Here is a 15,880-nt window from a genome sequence, read left to right as displayed (position 1 = left end):
GTATTGTTTGAACTAGTCCACAGGCAACGTATTCGTGGGGCGGGGCAAAACGGAACCGCTGCGGAGCTGGTGCGTTGTCCTGCTGGATTGTCTCATGTGACTCAGATTTTATTTTATTTTATTTTATTTTATTTTATTTTATTTTATTTTATTTTATTTTATTTTATTTTATTTTCTCATGTAAAAACTTTCTCCTCTCCTCTTCTACATATCTTTCCTGCTGCACTTTCTGATCAAACAGATTTGAATTTACACACAGCTACCGTCCATTACTATTTACATTTTACCATGTAGAAAACCAGCTAAGCTACCAGTAGAATAGTCTACTCTCTCACCAAAAAACACATGTTGCAGTCACTGTGAATTTAGGGTGAATGACCTGATCTACATTTTGATTAGTGCTAAAACAGCTTCTAGTCAGAGAAAAGGAAGGAAATGATGCAGACAAATTTTAACTTTAAGCTTCTTGTGGTGGCAAGAAACTTTAAAAAAGTCAAATGTTAAAATTAATTCATTCATATGTGTATTTACATAACAAGAAACAAAGAACATGTTAAACATTATAATCTGTGCAGCAATAGATGATAAACAAACTGCAAAAGGACAAAATGACCACAAAGAGTTCAGCTTCTGGAGACCATGAATGTAACTTATAATTCTATGAGAATCTACAATAGAAGCAGATGAAGAGCTTTGCTTTATAGTCCACTGATCCTTAGTCTAAAGGTGATGTGAGCCCGTTGTCCACTGGTCCTAATACAGTAATCCAAAAATATTCATGTCACATGTTTCATCCTGCAGTCAGAGTAAGTTAGGCAGAACTTCAACATATTCAGGCTGAGGAGCATCTGAAAAAGAACAAAGGAAAGGTCAAATATTCCACAAATTCAGGAAAAACACTATATGAAGAACAGCAACAATATATCACGCACTCTCATAGTCGTTATCTTCATCATCAACTGAAGGCAGCATCACTGTGCTGGAGCTGCCTGCTCGTGACCTTGGATCAGATGGCCTTTGATAAGGTGACCTTAGATCAGGAGGTCTATGCTCAGGAGGTCTTCGATCAGGGGGCTTTGGCTCTGGAGGTCTTCGATCAGGAGGCCTTAGCTCCGGAGGTCTTCGATCAGGAGGCCTTAGCTCCGGAGGTCTTCGATCAGGAGGCCTTAGCTCCGGAGGTCTTCGATCAGGAGGCCTTAGCTCAGGAAGCCTTGGCTCAGGTTGTCTTGGCTCAGAAGGCCTTGGCTCCGGAGGTCTTCGATCAGGAGGCCTTAGCTCAGATTGTCTTGGCTCAGGAGGACTTGGCTCAGGAGGCCTTGGCTCAGGTTGCCTTTCCAACATCCTCTGTGGCTGTATCAAAAGGGACCTCTTTCTTTTGATAGAGTGACGCAGGTGAATGGCCAGCCCCTGGTTCTTCCTCTTGTAATGATGAATGAGGTCTTCCAGACTCTTAAAGAACGTCTCCTCCAAGCCTCCTGCCGTCTGAAAGGAAACGTCAGCACACATTAAACAACCGAGCAGAAGGAAATATTGGTTTTCTCAGACTGTGACACTGAGGCCAGGTGATTAAATTGACGTTATAATAAACAATACATTGAATTATATTCAGTCTAATTAAACATAAAAACTAAAATGTTCTGACCATTATATTATCTTTATAGTTAAATACGGACCTGTGAACAGCGTTCAGTCCAGACTCCTTCATATGACCACGCTACAACATTCCTCTGAGGTGAATTAGATGAGCTGATTAGAAGCAGCGGTGCTTTGAGTGAGGTGGAAACATGTCCATCAAAACAGCATGTGTCAGACGAGTGTGGTATGAGCTGAGGTTTGGTCTAAACTCGTGTCACAGCTTCCTGTGCAGCGCAGCAAGCGATAAGTTTCCACTCCAAATGTATCTTTAAGGTCAGTCAGCCTATTTCTGTATCTGGCGCCTATTTAATTGTTTTTTTTTGAGTCTTTTATTAAAGTGGTCCTCTGACTTCTGCATGTTTAATAAATGTTACATTTTTTCTGCTGTTGCTCTCAATAATCTGTCAGTGCATTTGCGCTGTTGTTGCAGTAGAAGAACAGTGTGTGTGTGTGTGTGTGTGTGTGTGTGTGTGTGTGTGTGTGTGTGTGTGTGTGTGTGTGTGATTGTGTGTGTGTGTGTGTGTGTGTGTGTTTACCAGCAGTGTGAAATGTCCGTTGAGGTTTTGAAGGATTCTGTAGGTATAAACCACCTTTTTCTTGCTGTAAAGTCAAACAAATGAATGTATTAGAAGATAATTCTAGAGTCAGATTAATATTCAAAACAGAAGGTTTAATTTCTGCTCAGGGAGGACTCTCTCCACAATGCTGGTGTGACTAATGGAATGTTTTGATGGTAGAGGTTAGTGAGGTTAACAATTCAGGCTGACATAGAAACTATGGAAAACGCTGTGTGGGGGCCTTCAGGATGATGCCCATCTATTAGTGCAGCCTCCCCTTTGTCACTCTGCATGAAACGCTTTGTTTCTTTACAGTTTTGCAGCTGCTGAGGTAAAGGCAGAAAGTAGCATCAATAATTATAGTGAGGCATAGATTGCACCCAAATATTAACGTTACATCATCAAACGTTATCAAATGAACGAAACAGACTTTACAGTTTGTGATGATGGACCAACACTGGAGCTAAATGAAGGTAATGAGTGAGTAATATGTAATAATAATAAGAGACTGACGATAACAAAGCAGGTTACAGGGTATTCGTCATGTTATGGATCAAAACGAATCCGGTTTCCACAAAGTGATACACAACCAGGTTCTGCCCTGTTGGAAACTGTGAAAATAAGCTGACACCTGACGTGAAGTTTCCTATTGTCACTTAGTCAATGAACGTCTGATTTTATAAATAAGAAACATGACTTTGATTTGTTAGATATAACATTTTTGTTCCTTATTGTTCTGACTACCTTAATTCCCTCATCATACAATCATGAGGAAACGCTAATGTTTCCTCTGTTACACATTAATGAGGAAACAAAGTGCATTTACTTTGTAATATGCACTGTGTTTCCTCATTAATACACTTTATTCTGCAGCTTATTTATAGAAGCTAATATTAAATATGATTTAACAGCTTCTCCAGCAGCTGAACTCTCGTCCCCCCTGAGAAGAACATGGAGCAGGTACTCACTAGACGCACAGACACATGGCTCCCTGGATGGTCTCGCTGTCTCGGATCAGATACGCTCCGTCCCTGTTCTTCTTACCCAGCAGCGCCTCACACTCGTCTTTGGTGATGGCGCCGTGGTAACACATCGGCAGAGCTGCTGCCATGGTGAGGAGAGGCTGCTTCTCCACCTCACCCCTCACTGCTCCATTTCTCAGAACTCAGAGCTGCTCCCGTTGGTGCCCAGTAGACGGGTCCAGGCCGGTTCTGTGAGTCTGCAGTCAGCAGCAGAGAAGGTCAGTGCTCTGAGCGAGTGTTCAGGCTGAACGCGTGTGAAAGAACAAAACCACAGTCGAGTCACAGGAAGTGCACGTGTGTGTGTGTGTGTGTGTGTGTGTGTGTGTGTGTGTGTGTGTGTGTGTGTGTGTGTGTGTGTGTGTGTGTGTGTGTGTGTGTGTGTTCATATCAGTGTGATCAGTGTTGTAATTAAGTGGAAGACTTTACTGTAAAGTCACAGAAAATCCTATTTACATCAGTTTTCTTTCCATTTTAAAGAAATCCATGCAGTGATTGTCCCATGTCAGCTGTTATCTGGTGTCACCAGTTCACTGATGTCAGAGATAAAGCCTCATATTCTGAGAGTGAGAAGCATCAGGTGCTGTGTCTGCCTGGGTTGTTCAGTTAGAGGTGCTCTCAGTGGATTCAGGAGTTGAGCAGCCTGGAAAAGGACCTCTAGTGGAGACAGTGGTGGTTGCAGCCCCTGAAGCTGAGACTTAAGGAAGCAGAAGCAGCTGTGTGACTGTTTTTCTACCCGCTCTTTGGCGACTGGCTCAGAAGTGGAGGACAGAAGCATGTTCCTCCTCTGTTTTCCCACCGGGTCCAGTTGGTGAGGCATCGGTCTGGGACTGTGTTCTGTCTTACAGTGGCTTGGTGGCTCAGTTGGTAGAGAGGTTCTGGGTTCGAAGCCCACCAGAGCATCAGCGCCAAGTGTGTCCCTGAGTAAGACACTTCGCACTAGCTCCCGGGTGCCGCACTGTGGGAGCCCACTGCTCCCCCAGGGGACGGGTAAAAATGCAGAGAATAAATTCCTCTATGTTGGATCAATAAAGTGCTATTATTATTACTGGTTCTTCCTGTTGTTTGTTTTCCTGCCGGGTCCGGTTGGTGATGCCTGGCACCGGTCTGGGCCCAGACGCTCTCCCTCATAAAGTTTGGGTGCTCTGAGGAGGTTCAGATTCTGCTAACGGGCACACAGAGGCCGGGGCGGGTGCGCTCTATAAATAACCTTGGCTGCTGTGGCTTCACCACATCACACACCCTTTGAAATGCAGGCGAGCGCCGTTTCTTATCTACCACGCTGGGTGCATTTATTGACTCCATTTGTGTAGACGCATGTTGTGCTCTTTATGTTCTATCTTGGCCCAAAGCTCGAGGTTAAAGATTGCTGATCACTAGTTGTAATTACCAATAGTTCCGTTGCCTCTCCATCATTCCAGAAACTCACCCTCTCCCTCCCTCCCCCTCCCTCCCTGGTGCTAATCCCTCCCTCCTGCAGTCGATCCCTCCTTCTCTGCACTCTGAGCTCCTCTTCTCGTCATTTGTTCCTCCACGTCTCGGCGGCTGCAGGAACGATGCTGCCCCACAGACTCCTGGCTCTGCTCGGACTCCTCCTGCTCTGCAAAGGTAAGAACACAGACATCGTGATCGCTGAGTACTCACTGGCCACAGTTAGAGCTTAACTGTGTTGGTGGTGCTCTTCTATGTCGTTACCGTATAGGATCAGACCTGGAAACAATTCAGATAAAAATAACTGTTGGACTCTAAATACGCACAAATCCACGGTGTGAGTCTGCAGGACAGCTTAGGGAGGAACAGGCTCCATCTGGGACTCAGAGTCTACTAGTGTGTGTGTGGGTCTGGATTGGGGCCACTTCTTTTCCTTAACCCTGCCTCCTCATGTGATTGACAGCTGTAATCACCTGTTGCGGGGATGAGGTGTTTTTTATAGCAGCCTGATCCTATTGAGGGCAGTTTTGCATTGGTGTGTTACTGTAATTGCAGAGCAGAGCTAGAACCAAGCTTAGGTCTCCACTGGTTCTTCTGGGGCAGATTATAAGGTCAAGATGAGGAACCTGTGTTTTAGACCACCCCTAAAACCCAATAATTAACCCCAGCACTGAATGGGGATTCTGGTCACTTTCACACTTTGAGCAGTTTTAGTTTGCTGGGACTGTGTGAACCCTCAGGGTTCATTTAATTCAGAGTCCCCAGCAGATGAACCTAAACCTTTTTGGTGGTGGGCTGATGCTGCCTTGCTCCACCTGTGCATCCAGGTCAGGAGGAGAGTGGAGCAGGCGAGTTCTGTGACAACTTCACAGATCTCAACCTGTCCCACTGCTTCATCGGTACCAGCCTGTACGTCCGCCTGCTGCTCTACACTCGCTCCAACCTCGACTGTGGCCACGAGCTCAGCCACCACCACCTGTCCACGCAGCCGCTCTTCAACCTCTCCCGGCCGACGGCCTTCGTCATCCACGGCTACCGGCCCACCGGGGCGCCGCCCATCTGGATCGAGCACATCGTGCGCCTGCTGTCTGAGCAGGAGGACATGAACGTCATCGTGGTGGACTGGAACCGGGGGGCGGCCAACCTCAACTACTTCACGGCTGTGTCCTACACCAGGGAGGCCGCTCACAACCTGACCGGCTTCATCGCGGCCATGGAGGTGAGGCCTCGCCTCGGGTCTGCTTGAGGAGGAGTTCAGAGGCTGTCTTCCCAAACGATGATGATGAGATGTGAATGTGTCTGCAGGAGGAGGGGGCCTCCCTGAGCTCGGTCCACCTCATCGGCGTCAGCCTCGGCGCTCACCTGGCCGGATTCGTGGGAGCCAACCTGAAGGGAAAGATCGGCCGGATCACAGGTGAACGTTTGGACGCAGAGAAACGTGGCAGCAGCTCAGGTTCCCTCCGTCCTGTAACGTGTCCTTCGTCCAGGTCTGGACCCGGCGGGCCCCATGTTTACCAGCGCCACACCGGAGGAGCGGCTGGACCCCTCGGACGCCGCGTTCGTGGACGTACTTCACACCGACATGAACTGTGAGCGTGACTGACTGTGATTGACCTTTGACCCCTGACCTGCTTCCTCCAGCGCATGAGTCCTGACTCTCTGTTCCCCGGCAGCGTTTGGACTCAGAGGAGCCCACGGTCATATCGACTTCTATGCCAACGGTGGTGCCGACCAGCCGGGGTGTCCCAAAACCATCTTTGCAGGTACACAGACACTCGTAGCATCGGTGGGAGACAGACCCCCCCCCTCCTCCCCCCTCCAGCTGCAGTGGGTCCTCTTTGTCTTCCAGGTAAATCCTACTTTGTGTGTGACCACCAGCGCTCCGTCTTCCTCTTCCTGTGCTCCCTGAATCGGACCTGCAGCCTCATGGGCTACCCCTGCTCGTCCTACAGCGACTTCCTGGACGGCCGGTGTCTGCAGTGCGACGCCTTCAAACCTGCGTCCTGCCCCGTGCTCGGTGGGTGCTGGATGGAAACAGTCACAAGCTGTGGCTCCGTGGTTCTTCTCAGACTGATGACGTCACCTGTGTGCTCCCACCTGCAGGTTACGACGTGAGCCAGTGGCGCGAGACGCTGCTGAAGCTCGGACAGACCCAGGTCTTCTTCAGCACCACGGCCTCGCTGCCCTACAGGAGTGAGTCTGGCTTTGAACGTGAGGAAACAGACTCATCTGTAGCCTGCACTTAGACCTGTCACTCTTTCCACAGAGCTGAGCTACAGAGTGGACATGGTGACCTGGAACCAGTACCTCCGCTGGGGGGTGGTCTACATCCGATTGCACAGTGGCCGAAACTTCACTGAGGCGCGAATAGACCAGTGAGTCTGTCGGTAGAACCCTGCTATAGACCACAGGGAGCCGTCCAGCCTTCAGCGTAGGCGCTGTGCTTAAGCCTTTAAGCTCGGGCTGGAGGAGGCTGCTGATGCTGGAGGCCAGCAGGTCATGGAGGCTTGTGCTAATTGTGCTGCACCTGGTGGTTCTGGATGTCGGTGCCGTGGGTTCACCCGACCACCAGACACACACCCACTCACACACAAGGCATGTCTTCTTGAATGAGCAGCACTGACACGCGAATCCTCTTAATGGCAAAAGCTGGAGGCGGGGTTATCGTGACAACCAGACCCATAAACAGGAAGTGATGATGTCTGGAAAACTGGGTTGTGGTCAGACAAACCTGCGGCAGCCGCAACAGCTTAACGTGAGCAGACAGACTAAACAGCACATCATTAGCGTTTGCTTGGGTGGGGAGGGGAATTAAAAGCAGCTTTAGAGTCAGTTACACCAGGTTAAACCAGCGCTGCAGCCTCCAGCAGCAGCATCGGCAGCCTCTCTGAGCTTCAGCATCAGCAGCGCAGTCACTGTCCCTGCCCTCTGCCGCAGTAAGCTCCTCCGCTTCGAGCAGTACACCTCCACGCGCCTGCTGGCCCAGTTTGACGAGGACCTGCCTCACGTCCAGAAGATCTCCATGCGCATCAGCACCGGCAACGTGATCGGGCCTCGGTACAAGATCAGGCTGCTGCGGATAAGATTCACACCTCTGGAGCGCCCCGAAAGGTCGCAGCTCTGCTCAGTAGACGTTTTAACAGTGAGAATGTTGTCTGACCGCTGTTTCCTGCTTCAGGCCTCTGATGTGCCGCTTTGACATCATCATGGAGGAGAACATGGAGGTGGCCTTCCGTCCGCTCCCCTGTGACTCCCGCCTCTGACACACGTCTGAACCCAGGCGTCCTCACAGGAGGAGCCGCTCCCCGCTGGACCGGGACCAGTCAGCTGATGCCACGGAAACACGACAAACTGTCACTGTTACACAAGACAACATCCCTGTCAGGACTCGTAACCGAGGGATGTTTGGGATTCAAGTAAGCTCCGAGGTCACGATCCGTAACCAGATTAAAGGAAAAGCTGCTGCAGGACAGACTTACGTCACAGTGGGATCAGTTTTGTTAATGAAGCCACAGGTCTGGGAGATGTTTGGATTAGAACATTATGGACCCAGTAGAACAAAGACACGCTCAGACCTCCTCTGATGTGAATTAGTCCTGGAGCCAGAGAGTTCTGTTGACTGGTTCTGCCCCCGCCTCAGTCTGGCCTCGTGGGCCGAGCCTGTGCCTGAGGGAACGTCCGTCTCAGCGCAGCCTCTCACCTTTGTGCCTTTTTCGAACAGCAGCTGTGGTTTGCACCTAAACTGAGGTAAAGTCACCGGATGAAGCCCCTGCTGCAAGACGTTAATATCTGAGTGATTGAAACTGAAATGTACTGTTAAATAAGATTCTCCAGAATCAACAGTTCCATGTGGGTGACAGAGTTGCTGCTGTAACCAGCTACAAGATAAGGAACGAAACTAGGTCCTATTCAGACTTAAGTCCAACTAATCTGAACTCAGGGTTGTTTTCTCAAATTCTGCACATTCTATTTTAATCATCCAGTGTTTTAGACTGTTGATAAGTAACTGAGCAGCTAAAATTAAAACATGTTCACCGCACTGTTTACTGAGCTGTAGATGAAGTTTTAAATAGATGAAACACCACCTTGGGCTCATATTTATCAATTCAGTACTGACGTCTACTGTGACTGTGCTGTGGTCACGCATCCTGTTCGCTTGTTCCCTTAAACACGTCTACATGTAGAAGACAGAGCTGTGTCAGGACCCACGCTCCACCCTAACAGGACGAGTATCAGCTACTCTATGGGGGGACTCCCCAGCTGTACAGAGAATTTAAAATACTGAGCTGACTGTTTATAAATGTGTAGAGGAAATGTGTTCACTTTGTCACCATGAGGTGTAAAAATAAAAGGTAAATTTGTAAATATAAAAATACATCCAACAAACACTATTTCTTGCTACTGAGACGACAGATTTTTGTTTTTACTCAGCTTCTTTGTCTTTTATAACGTTGTTGACTTGAGCCTGTGTCCTTGTCCTGACACGATTCAGGCTTCATCACAGCTGAGTGGAGGCTAAAGCCTGTGCATTTACAGCAACAGCGCAGACCGTTTTTGTGATGAAGCTTTTTATTACATATAAATGCCATCACAAAATCAGAGAGACATTTTAGTTTCAACCGGTTTAATGGTGCAACTCCATAAAGCAAACAAAACCACACAAGTAACTAATCATCAATAAGCAGTTTAACCATAAATAGTGTGTGCTTCACTACAGAGACGCTGTTCATGACGAATCAATAGTTATATTTATTATTTATGTCAATCATCCTACAGTTTTAAAAAAACATGAGGAAAGAAAAAGTAGAAAATCAAAAAATCAAGTTCACTGTCAACACTGTTAATCAACAGTTTGGACCCAGAAAACATTTCTCTGTAATCTGTCAGGAACGATCAGAGTCTGTAACTTATACCTTTCCGCTGTCCGATCACCAGTGAGGACCTGGGAAAAGCAGAAAGATGAGACACATCAGAACCTCCGGAGTCAGAAGGTGAGTCAGTAAATAAACAGTGGCGAGTATGAAGGCAGGCAGCTGGGACTGGACGAGCTCGGGTATGATTAGCAGCTGATCGGTGTGAGGGCGGGATCCTAAAACGCTAGCGTGTCAGCAGGTCAGAGGGAACATTCCACTGCCCAACTACCTGCCAGGGGTTGCACAACACATCTAAATGTGTCACATGGATGATGATGCAGAGACGAGCAGTGACTACAGAGTGGCAGTGGCCTAGACAAACACACGTAATGGACCTGGGAAGTTGTTGTTCCTCAGTCTCATTTTTCCTCTCTGGTTCCTGCCACGGTTGTTTCTGCTCTGGAAGTGTGGAGCAGCTCTCCTCTGAGCCTGTTAACAAACATTAATAACTCACTAGGAATTTAAAGCTTTCAGGCTTTCACCATCAGACTCAGGTCAAGCTCACCATGTTGATTTCTTGTCTCCTGTTTTGCTCCTGGAGCAAGATGGAAACTTCTTCATCCTCTATCGGCACCAAATCCTCCTCGTCGTCGAACTCCAGCTCACTGACAGGAACACGAAGACAGGTTCAAAATAGGTTTAGTCATTAGGCCTCCGTCTTAGCCCCAGCCCAGGTCCCGAAAACTCACCTGGCTGGGTCCAGTCCCCTCAGTGACATGTTGCTCCCCTGTATTGTGACTTTAACACCTTCGAGTCTCTCCTGCCTCCTTTTCTCCAGGTTGTGTCTCAAATCTCCTGGGTCTCGCACCGGCAGATGATTCAAATCCTGTGGGCACGTTATCATTAATGTTAACTCGTTCTTCACAGATGATTATTCATATAAAACACTGCCATGTTATGATTTAGTTTGCAAATCAGCAGCTAAACACTTTAGATGCTTTAGGTTAATTTACCTGTACGGGTCCAAGTCTGGAGAACAGAGGAATGTCGACATCAAGCAGAGAGCTTGTATTTAAACTGAAGCCTCTGAAGAAGAGCACATTAAAAACACTTCATTATTCCATCAGGTTGAGGTAAATATTTATCCCCAAAATTAGTAATGATATTTTATTTCCACACTCACGGGTTAGTGCTGAACCTCTTGTTCAACGTCAACTCCTCAGTCTCTTCTTCAGGGAGGCAGTCTTGTTGTGGAGCTGAGAATCGCTCTGTCAGAGTGATGCTGTCGCCTTTGAAATACTGTTCTGTAAAAGCAGACAACAGACACTTAGAAGGCGTTACTAGCATGTACTAGATTTCCTCAGGCTGTGCTGACCTTTGACCTGATGCACCAGGGTGATGATTTCCTGGGCGAAGGTACCTGTGTGGGCGGCGGCCTCCCTGTAGGTCCCAGAGTGCTCCAGAATGGGCAGGAAGTCCAGGCGCTGACGGCCAACATTGACCAAGTCTAGAGAGAGCTGCCTGTCTGAGGAGTAGCACAGTGAGCTGCAGAGGAAGGTCAGAAAGAACGATGAAAGATGTGGAAACGTCCCATGGCAGTGAAAAGTTCCTCACTGAAACACAGTTCTTCTGTCAGTCCAGGTGACTAATGACAGTGTATTTACCTAACGTGTAACTTACCCACCACTTACCTTTCATGGCTCCATTAACAGATTACAGTAACTATTCTACGTGTAGCCTGGTATCGCTTACGTTTCAAAAACAATGACACAAATCATTTGATGAACATTCAAACATCAACTGAGATGTTAAAGCCAGAGGAGACAACCCTCGGGTTCAGAGGTGAGTTGAAGCTGTGGTGAAAGTTCACACTTCTTTTCTTGTTGGATCCATTAACTCTTGGACTTGGCTTTGTGTCTCTGGTTCGTCAGAGCTGGACATCAGGAGTCCTGAAGAGGAGCAGAGGGTGCGAGGCTCTCACTCTGCTGTGGTTCAATCGTCTGTGCCACCGACTCACGTTTCCATTCTGTTGTAGTGATGCGTTTGTGTCATTATTGGTGCTCTGTTGTTTTCAAGTCTTTAGTTTAATACAAGCCTTTACTTTCTCAACATTTGCCTTGATGAGTTGAATCCTTCCCGACAAGTGTGGATTCATGGCTGTACCTTCTACCAGCAGTGATGACGCTCCATTACTTCTGTGATCACTGACGTTGCTCCAGTTGTGTGTCGTGTCACATTCATGACGGTGGACATTTAAGCTAGTAGTTGAGGATGATTTCACATTTTACTTTTCACTCCACAACTTTTCCATTACTGTTTTTGATCCAGAGAACCCAGAGGATAAAAGGAGACCTGTGATTGGCCACTTCCTCTTCTTATCAGCTACTCTGGCAAGTAACAGAATCACAAGTTCTGTTCTTTGACGAGTCACAAGTGGGTCCTTGAAGGCAGATCCTCCAGGACAAGCCTCAAATCCTCCTTCCATAAGGAGGCCATGATCAAAGAGCAGATCCACTGCAGCCCACGTGTCCTCCTGAGCCTTCAACGTGTACACGTTCTGATTAACAGTTCAGTGATGCACATCAACCGCAGCGCTCTCAAACCATCAAGCCTACAGCTTCACATCCCATCTGAAACAGCCCACAGACCCTTCCTCCATTATAACGAGTTGGGTTTAGTTTCTTCAACCAGAGTCAACAAGATGATGTATCACATTAGAAGGTTAAAACATTTGTAGGTAGACGCGGGTACAGACGCGATCCCTTTTACACCGTTCTCCAACATCACCTTTTCCAACCACCGGAGGACGCAGTTCATCCCACTTGAAGGTCACATACTTTGAAAGTGGCAGTAGCTTTTAGGTAAAAAGCAATAACAGACGTTGGTCTAACGAGGTCACCAAACCGCAGTATTCACCGAATCCTCCATTCTTCTCTAATTCATCTGCACCTGCAGCATCTCCTCACCAACTTGGTTCTCCTTTTCAGCTTCCTCCACTAGTAGAGACAAAATTTGTTGTAGAGGACTCGGACAATGACAACCGTTAATTCAGGCTGTGAAAAAAATGTGCTCCTTGACTCCACTGTGTGAACATCAACAGAAGTGGATCTGCTCCGCCTCATTTTGTCTTCATTTCCAATCAGTTGTCTGGTGTCTTCTTTCATGTCTTCTGAAACAAATGCAAATGAGTATTTTGCAAATACTGTAAGGAAAAGTGATTCCCACTTGGAAGTCCACTTGTTTAAGCACATCATCACCGTCCTCAAACCAACCAGAAGCTCTACTCCAGTGACGCATGTGTACGAGGGGTTGAGCATGTTTGGTCCATATTTCGATCTAGTTAAGTTTGAGGATTCCCTTGAAGAATGTAGAAGACGATGCGTCTTGATCCAATGAGGAGTATGATTGAGTAAAAGGTTGTACCAGCAGCGCCTTATATTAGACAGTGAAGAAAAACCAGCGAAGACATTCCCCGTAAATGAAAAGGGTTGGTTCCACATCAACCACATCCAGCCGGAGATCGGCTGATTCAAAGTGCTCTCCATGATCTTGTCCATGTCAAATGCTCCATGCTTCACGTTCGTGGATTTGGAAAAGGAAGTGTGAACTTTCACCCCTCACCCCCAATAATGCGAGTAGAAAAACAACCCTACCTGTTTTGTTTTACCGGTTGGCTCATGTCCACTTTGACAGTCAGAGTTTCCTCCGTTACGACGGTCATCGTATCCATTTTCTGGTCGTTCCATCCACGCTGCCTTTGATGAGGCAGTTTAGGTTCCAAATCACTTCTCTGTTGGTGTCGGTCCACACTTTCAGACCCATCATGTTCCCAGTGTTGATGTCTTTGGTCTTCTTCCCAGTGACGGCCTTGCCCCGGCCCCGGATCCTCCCTCAAGGATCGGTATCCTGATGTTTGCTCTTCATGAGGAGGAGCTTGGCGTCCCTGCTGAAAACGGGGTTGACTCCTGGCCCGTCCAGTCCTTCCATCGTGTCCATAATTCAGCTTCTCTCCTGCTGGTTGGGGACCAGTCCTCCTCTTCTGGTTTGTGGGACCATCTCGATTATCATGTCTCTCAGGGTTTTGTCTTTCTTGATGCACAGGGCTCCTCCTGGTTTTGAGATAGTTGGCATCCTTGAAATTATCTTGACTATGGAATCTTCTTTTTTCTTCCTGACCATCCAACCTGTGGTTTGATGATTTGAGAAGTTCCTGTGAAGTGCCCATTATTCTGGGATTTCGCTGAAGATCTACGTTAGGGTCACAGTCCCTGCGTTCTTCATATTGCGCCCATCGTGGCAGCACTCTGCTATTGGTGATGCCATGGTCATGATCAATGACAAGGGGCTCCTTCTTCCTAATGTCAATGTGAGGATGGCTTCTCTGACGCTCTCCTACAAACCCATCTCTGGGTGTGTCCAACGAGTAACGCCTCTCCCCAAAGTTTTCCTCATTCCTGTACCTGTAGCGGCATAGAGGAGGCGACATGGTTCAACAAAGACACATGGAACCACTGAGACTTGAAATGCTTCACTTAAATGTGTTGATATAGATAAAAGTATGTGTTACCTATTAATGTGTGTTCATTTGTTTCTCAACTACTTTTGAGAAACGAATGAACTACTACTACCACCGTTAAAACTAATCTCCAAAACAACTGCAATATGTATGAACTGTATAAGATTTACTGTAGCAGAAGAATTTGGCATGAAAGACTTAATGCAATATTGATCAGAACTATTGCTTTCTATTACAAAAAAACAATGTATGATGAGATAAAAAACCTGAGGTTTTGCTCTATGAAAGAAAAAGCGAAAGACCGGAATCCTGTGCATTTCGTTTCCTTTGTGTGCTGCAAAGCATTTTGTTTCAAATTTACCCAAGATGATTGGTGCCATTCACATCTCTTCTTTGTCTTTTAGGAGGAGGGTTTCTCTCAGAGAGGGATTCTTTCTGATGTGATCCTTCCCATCGTCTGTCTCCGTTAGGACCTTGTGCTTTCCAACTTCCTTGTCTTTCCCTACCTGTTGCCCCTCTTCTGTCATCCAACGCGGCACCAGGAATGATGTCTCTGAACCTCCCTCCACCTGTTTCCTGCTCTTCTCTCCTCCATCCCATCTCCATCCTTCTTTGTTGGTAGTCTGAATGAGACTGTGTGGTTGATGGTGATCTTTCCCTATCCAGCCTCATAGCTGAGAAGGGGCGCCGCCCCCTGGTTTTAAAACTCTGAAGTTGTTCTCTGAAGCCTCCTCTGTGCCGTTCTCCTCCTGTGCCACCCACTGGAGAACACCTTCGGTCATCATGGCCCACCACATCCCGCCGGTGATGAAACTCTTCCTCCTTTGAAGGATTAGGATTCCTAAATGGACGTTCTTCTGTAAAATAAGGGGATCTTCTCTGGCCCTCTCGAAAACGGTCTTCCCTGAAGGGGTCCTTAAAGAACTGCTCTTCAGGAGGTTGTCTGAAGCGGTGGCTCCTGTCCTGTGCAACCCCAGCTCTGTGGGGGTCAAAGCCAAGTTTCTCCCAAAGTAACCTCCTGAAAGGAGATAAAAAATATGAGTACTATATGAGTTTGTACTATATCACAAAAAAAAATCCAGTAAACCAGCAGCTGCACTGTAAATGCTAGTTATGACGGTCCACAAAAGCTGTGGGACAAGGAGTCAGTCTTACCTGGAACGTGGAGATCGCGACCGCGGTCTCGACATTGCTGTCAACCTTAAAGAAAAGAAGCACTGTAAGTGTTGTTAAACAGGAACTGTTCTCTTGATTACCTAGTCTAGTCTGTGCACGCGCTTATCACAACACGAGGCTTTCAACTGGACAAACTGAACATGTGTCTGTCAGTCTGTGACGAATAGATCAGACCCGAGCCCCAAAGAGACCACGGGACAGCGTACGGCGAGCGCATGACGAAGACGCTTGTTTAGGCGAGTTCTGGTCCCGGAGGGGAAGTAACTCATGTGGATCAAGGCCTTTAGATCAGCCGCCGCAAATATTTACAAATAAACTTTACTCTAGAACCGTTAACGTTTAATAAAGCGGTCTATGCATGTGCTAGCTAAGCTAGCAGCTAACGTAACGCAGCCGTCTTACCTTTTATCCGGACACACGACAGGCAGCGCGGCTAACGAAACGACAACGACCACAAACGCAACGAAACACAACAATCAATCACAACCGGTAACAATACAGTAGCTTCGACGTGTGGAGCCTTCCTTCCAAGGCCAGGAAAATGGCTGCGCTGATGTTAAGGTAGCATCTCCTCGGCAAATGTCCAAGAACACTTACTATTTCTGGCATTTCAGAATAAAACCCTTTCCGCCAAAGGTTTTTCAGAGTAAGTTGAATGCTCTGCTAGTACTAAATGGTACTACTTGAAGCACT

General features: G+C 47.3%; 3 protein-coding genes across 5 annotated transcripts; 1 reads left to right on the top strand and 2 right to left on the bottom strand.

The window, feature by feature from the left end:
• Positions 1 to 105: 105 nt before the first annotated feature.
• Positions 106 to 4,621, bottom strand: si:ch73-264p11.1 (uncharacterized protein LOC100000923 homolog). The gene is made up of 4 exons (XM_029147000.3): positions 3,161 to 4,621; positions 2,172 to 2,235; positions 933 to 1,482; positions 106 to 848 (listed from the first exon to the last, which is right to left on the bottom strand). The coding sequence occupies exons 1-4, from the start codon at positions 3,301 to 3,303 to the stop codon at positions 802 to 804; spliced, it is 804 nt and encodes a 267-aa protein (XP_029002833.1). The 5' UTR covers positions 3,304 to 4,621; the 3' UTR covers positions 106 to 801.
• Positions 4,622 to 4,675: 54 nt separating this feature from the next.
• Positions 4,676 to 9,060, top strand: lipib (lipase, member Ib). The gene is made up of 10 exons (XM_029149474.3): positions 4,676 to 4,819; positions 5,470 to 5,861; positions 5,948 to 6,056; positions 6,130 to 6,231; positions 6,316 to 6,405; positions 6,492 to 6,659; positions 6,746 to 6,835; positions 6,909 to 7,017; positions 7,580 to 7,753; positions 7,821 to 9,060. The coding sequence occupies exons 1-10, from the start codon at positions 4,768 to 4,770 to the stop codon at positions 7,903 to 7,905; spliced, it is 1,371 nt and encodes a 456-aa protein (XP_029005307.1). The 5' UTR covers positions 4,676 to 4,767; the 3' UTR covers positions 7,906 to 9,060.
• A 189-nt stretch (positions 9,061 to 9,249) lies between these two features.
• zgc:112982 (uncharacterized protein LOC503771 homolog) lies at positions 9,250 to 15,811 on the bottom strand. 3 transcript variants are annotated; one of them, XM_041070263.2, is made up of 11 exons: positions 15,687 to 15,811; positions 15,167 to 15,211; positions 14,373 to 15,029; positions 13,149 to 13,955; positions 10,916 to 11,040; positions 10,679 to 10,799; positions 10,509 to 10,581; positions 10,245 to 10,381; positions 10,061 to 10,160; positions 9,891 to 9,984; positions 9,250 to 9,584 (listed from the first exon to the last, which is right to left on the bottom strand). In XM_041070263.2, exons 1-11 carry the CDS (start codon positions 15,794 to 15,796, stop codon positions 9,571 to 9,573), a joined length of 2,283 nt encoding a protein of 760 aa, XP_040926197.1. In that variant the 5' UTR covers positions 15,797 to 15,811; the 3' UTR covers positions 9,250 to 9,570. The 3 variants fall into 3 exon arrangements, with proteins under 3 accessions (XP_040926197.1, XP_040926196.1, XP_029002366.1); XM_041070262.2 differs by having other exon boundaries at positions 9,372 to 9,584; positions 10,871 to 11,040; XM_029146533.3 differs by having other exon boundaries at positions 9,372 to 9,584; positions 10,871 to 11,040; positions 15,590 to 15,782.
• Between the last annotated feature and the right edge of the window lie 69 nt (positions 15,812 to 15,880).

This window comes from Betta splendens, chromosome 4 (assembly GCF_900634795.4).
Source record: "Betta splendens chromosome 4, fBetSpl5.4, whole genome shotgun sequence".
Classification (NCBI taxonomy): domain Eukaryota; kingdom Metazoa; phylum Chordata; class Actinopteri; order Anabantiformes; family Osphronemidae; genus Betta; species Betta splendens.
This window is presented reverse-complemented; position numbering and strand designations above follow the sequence as displayed.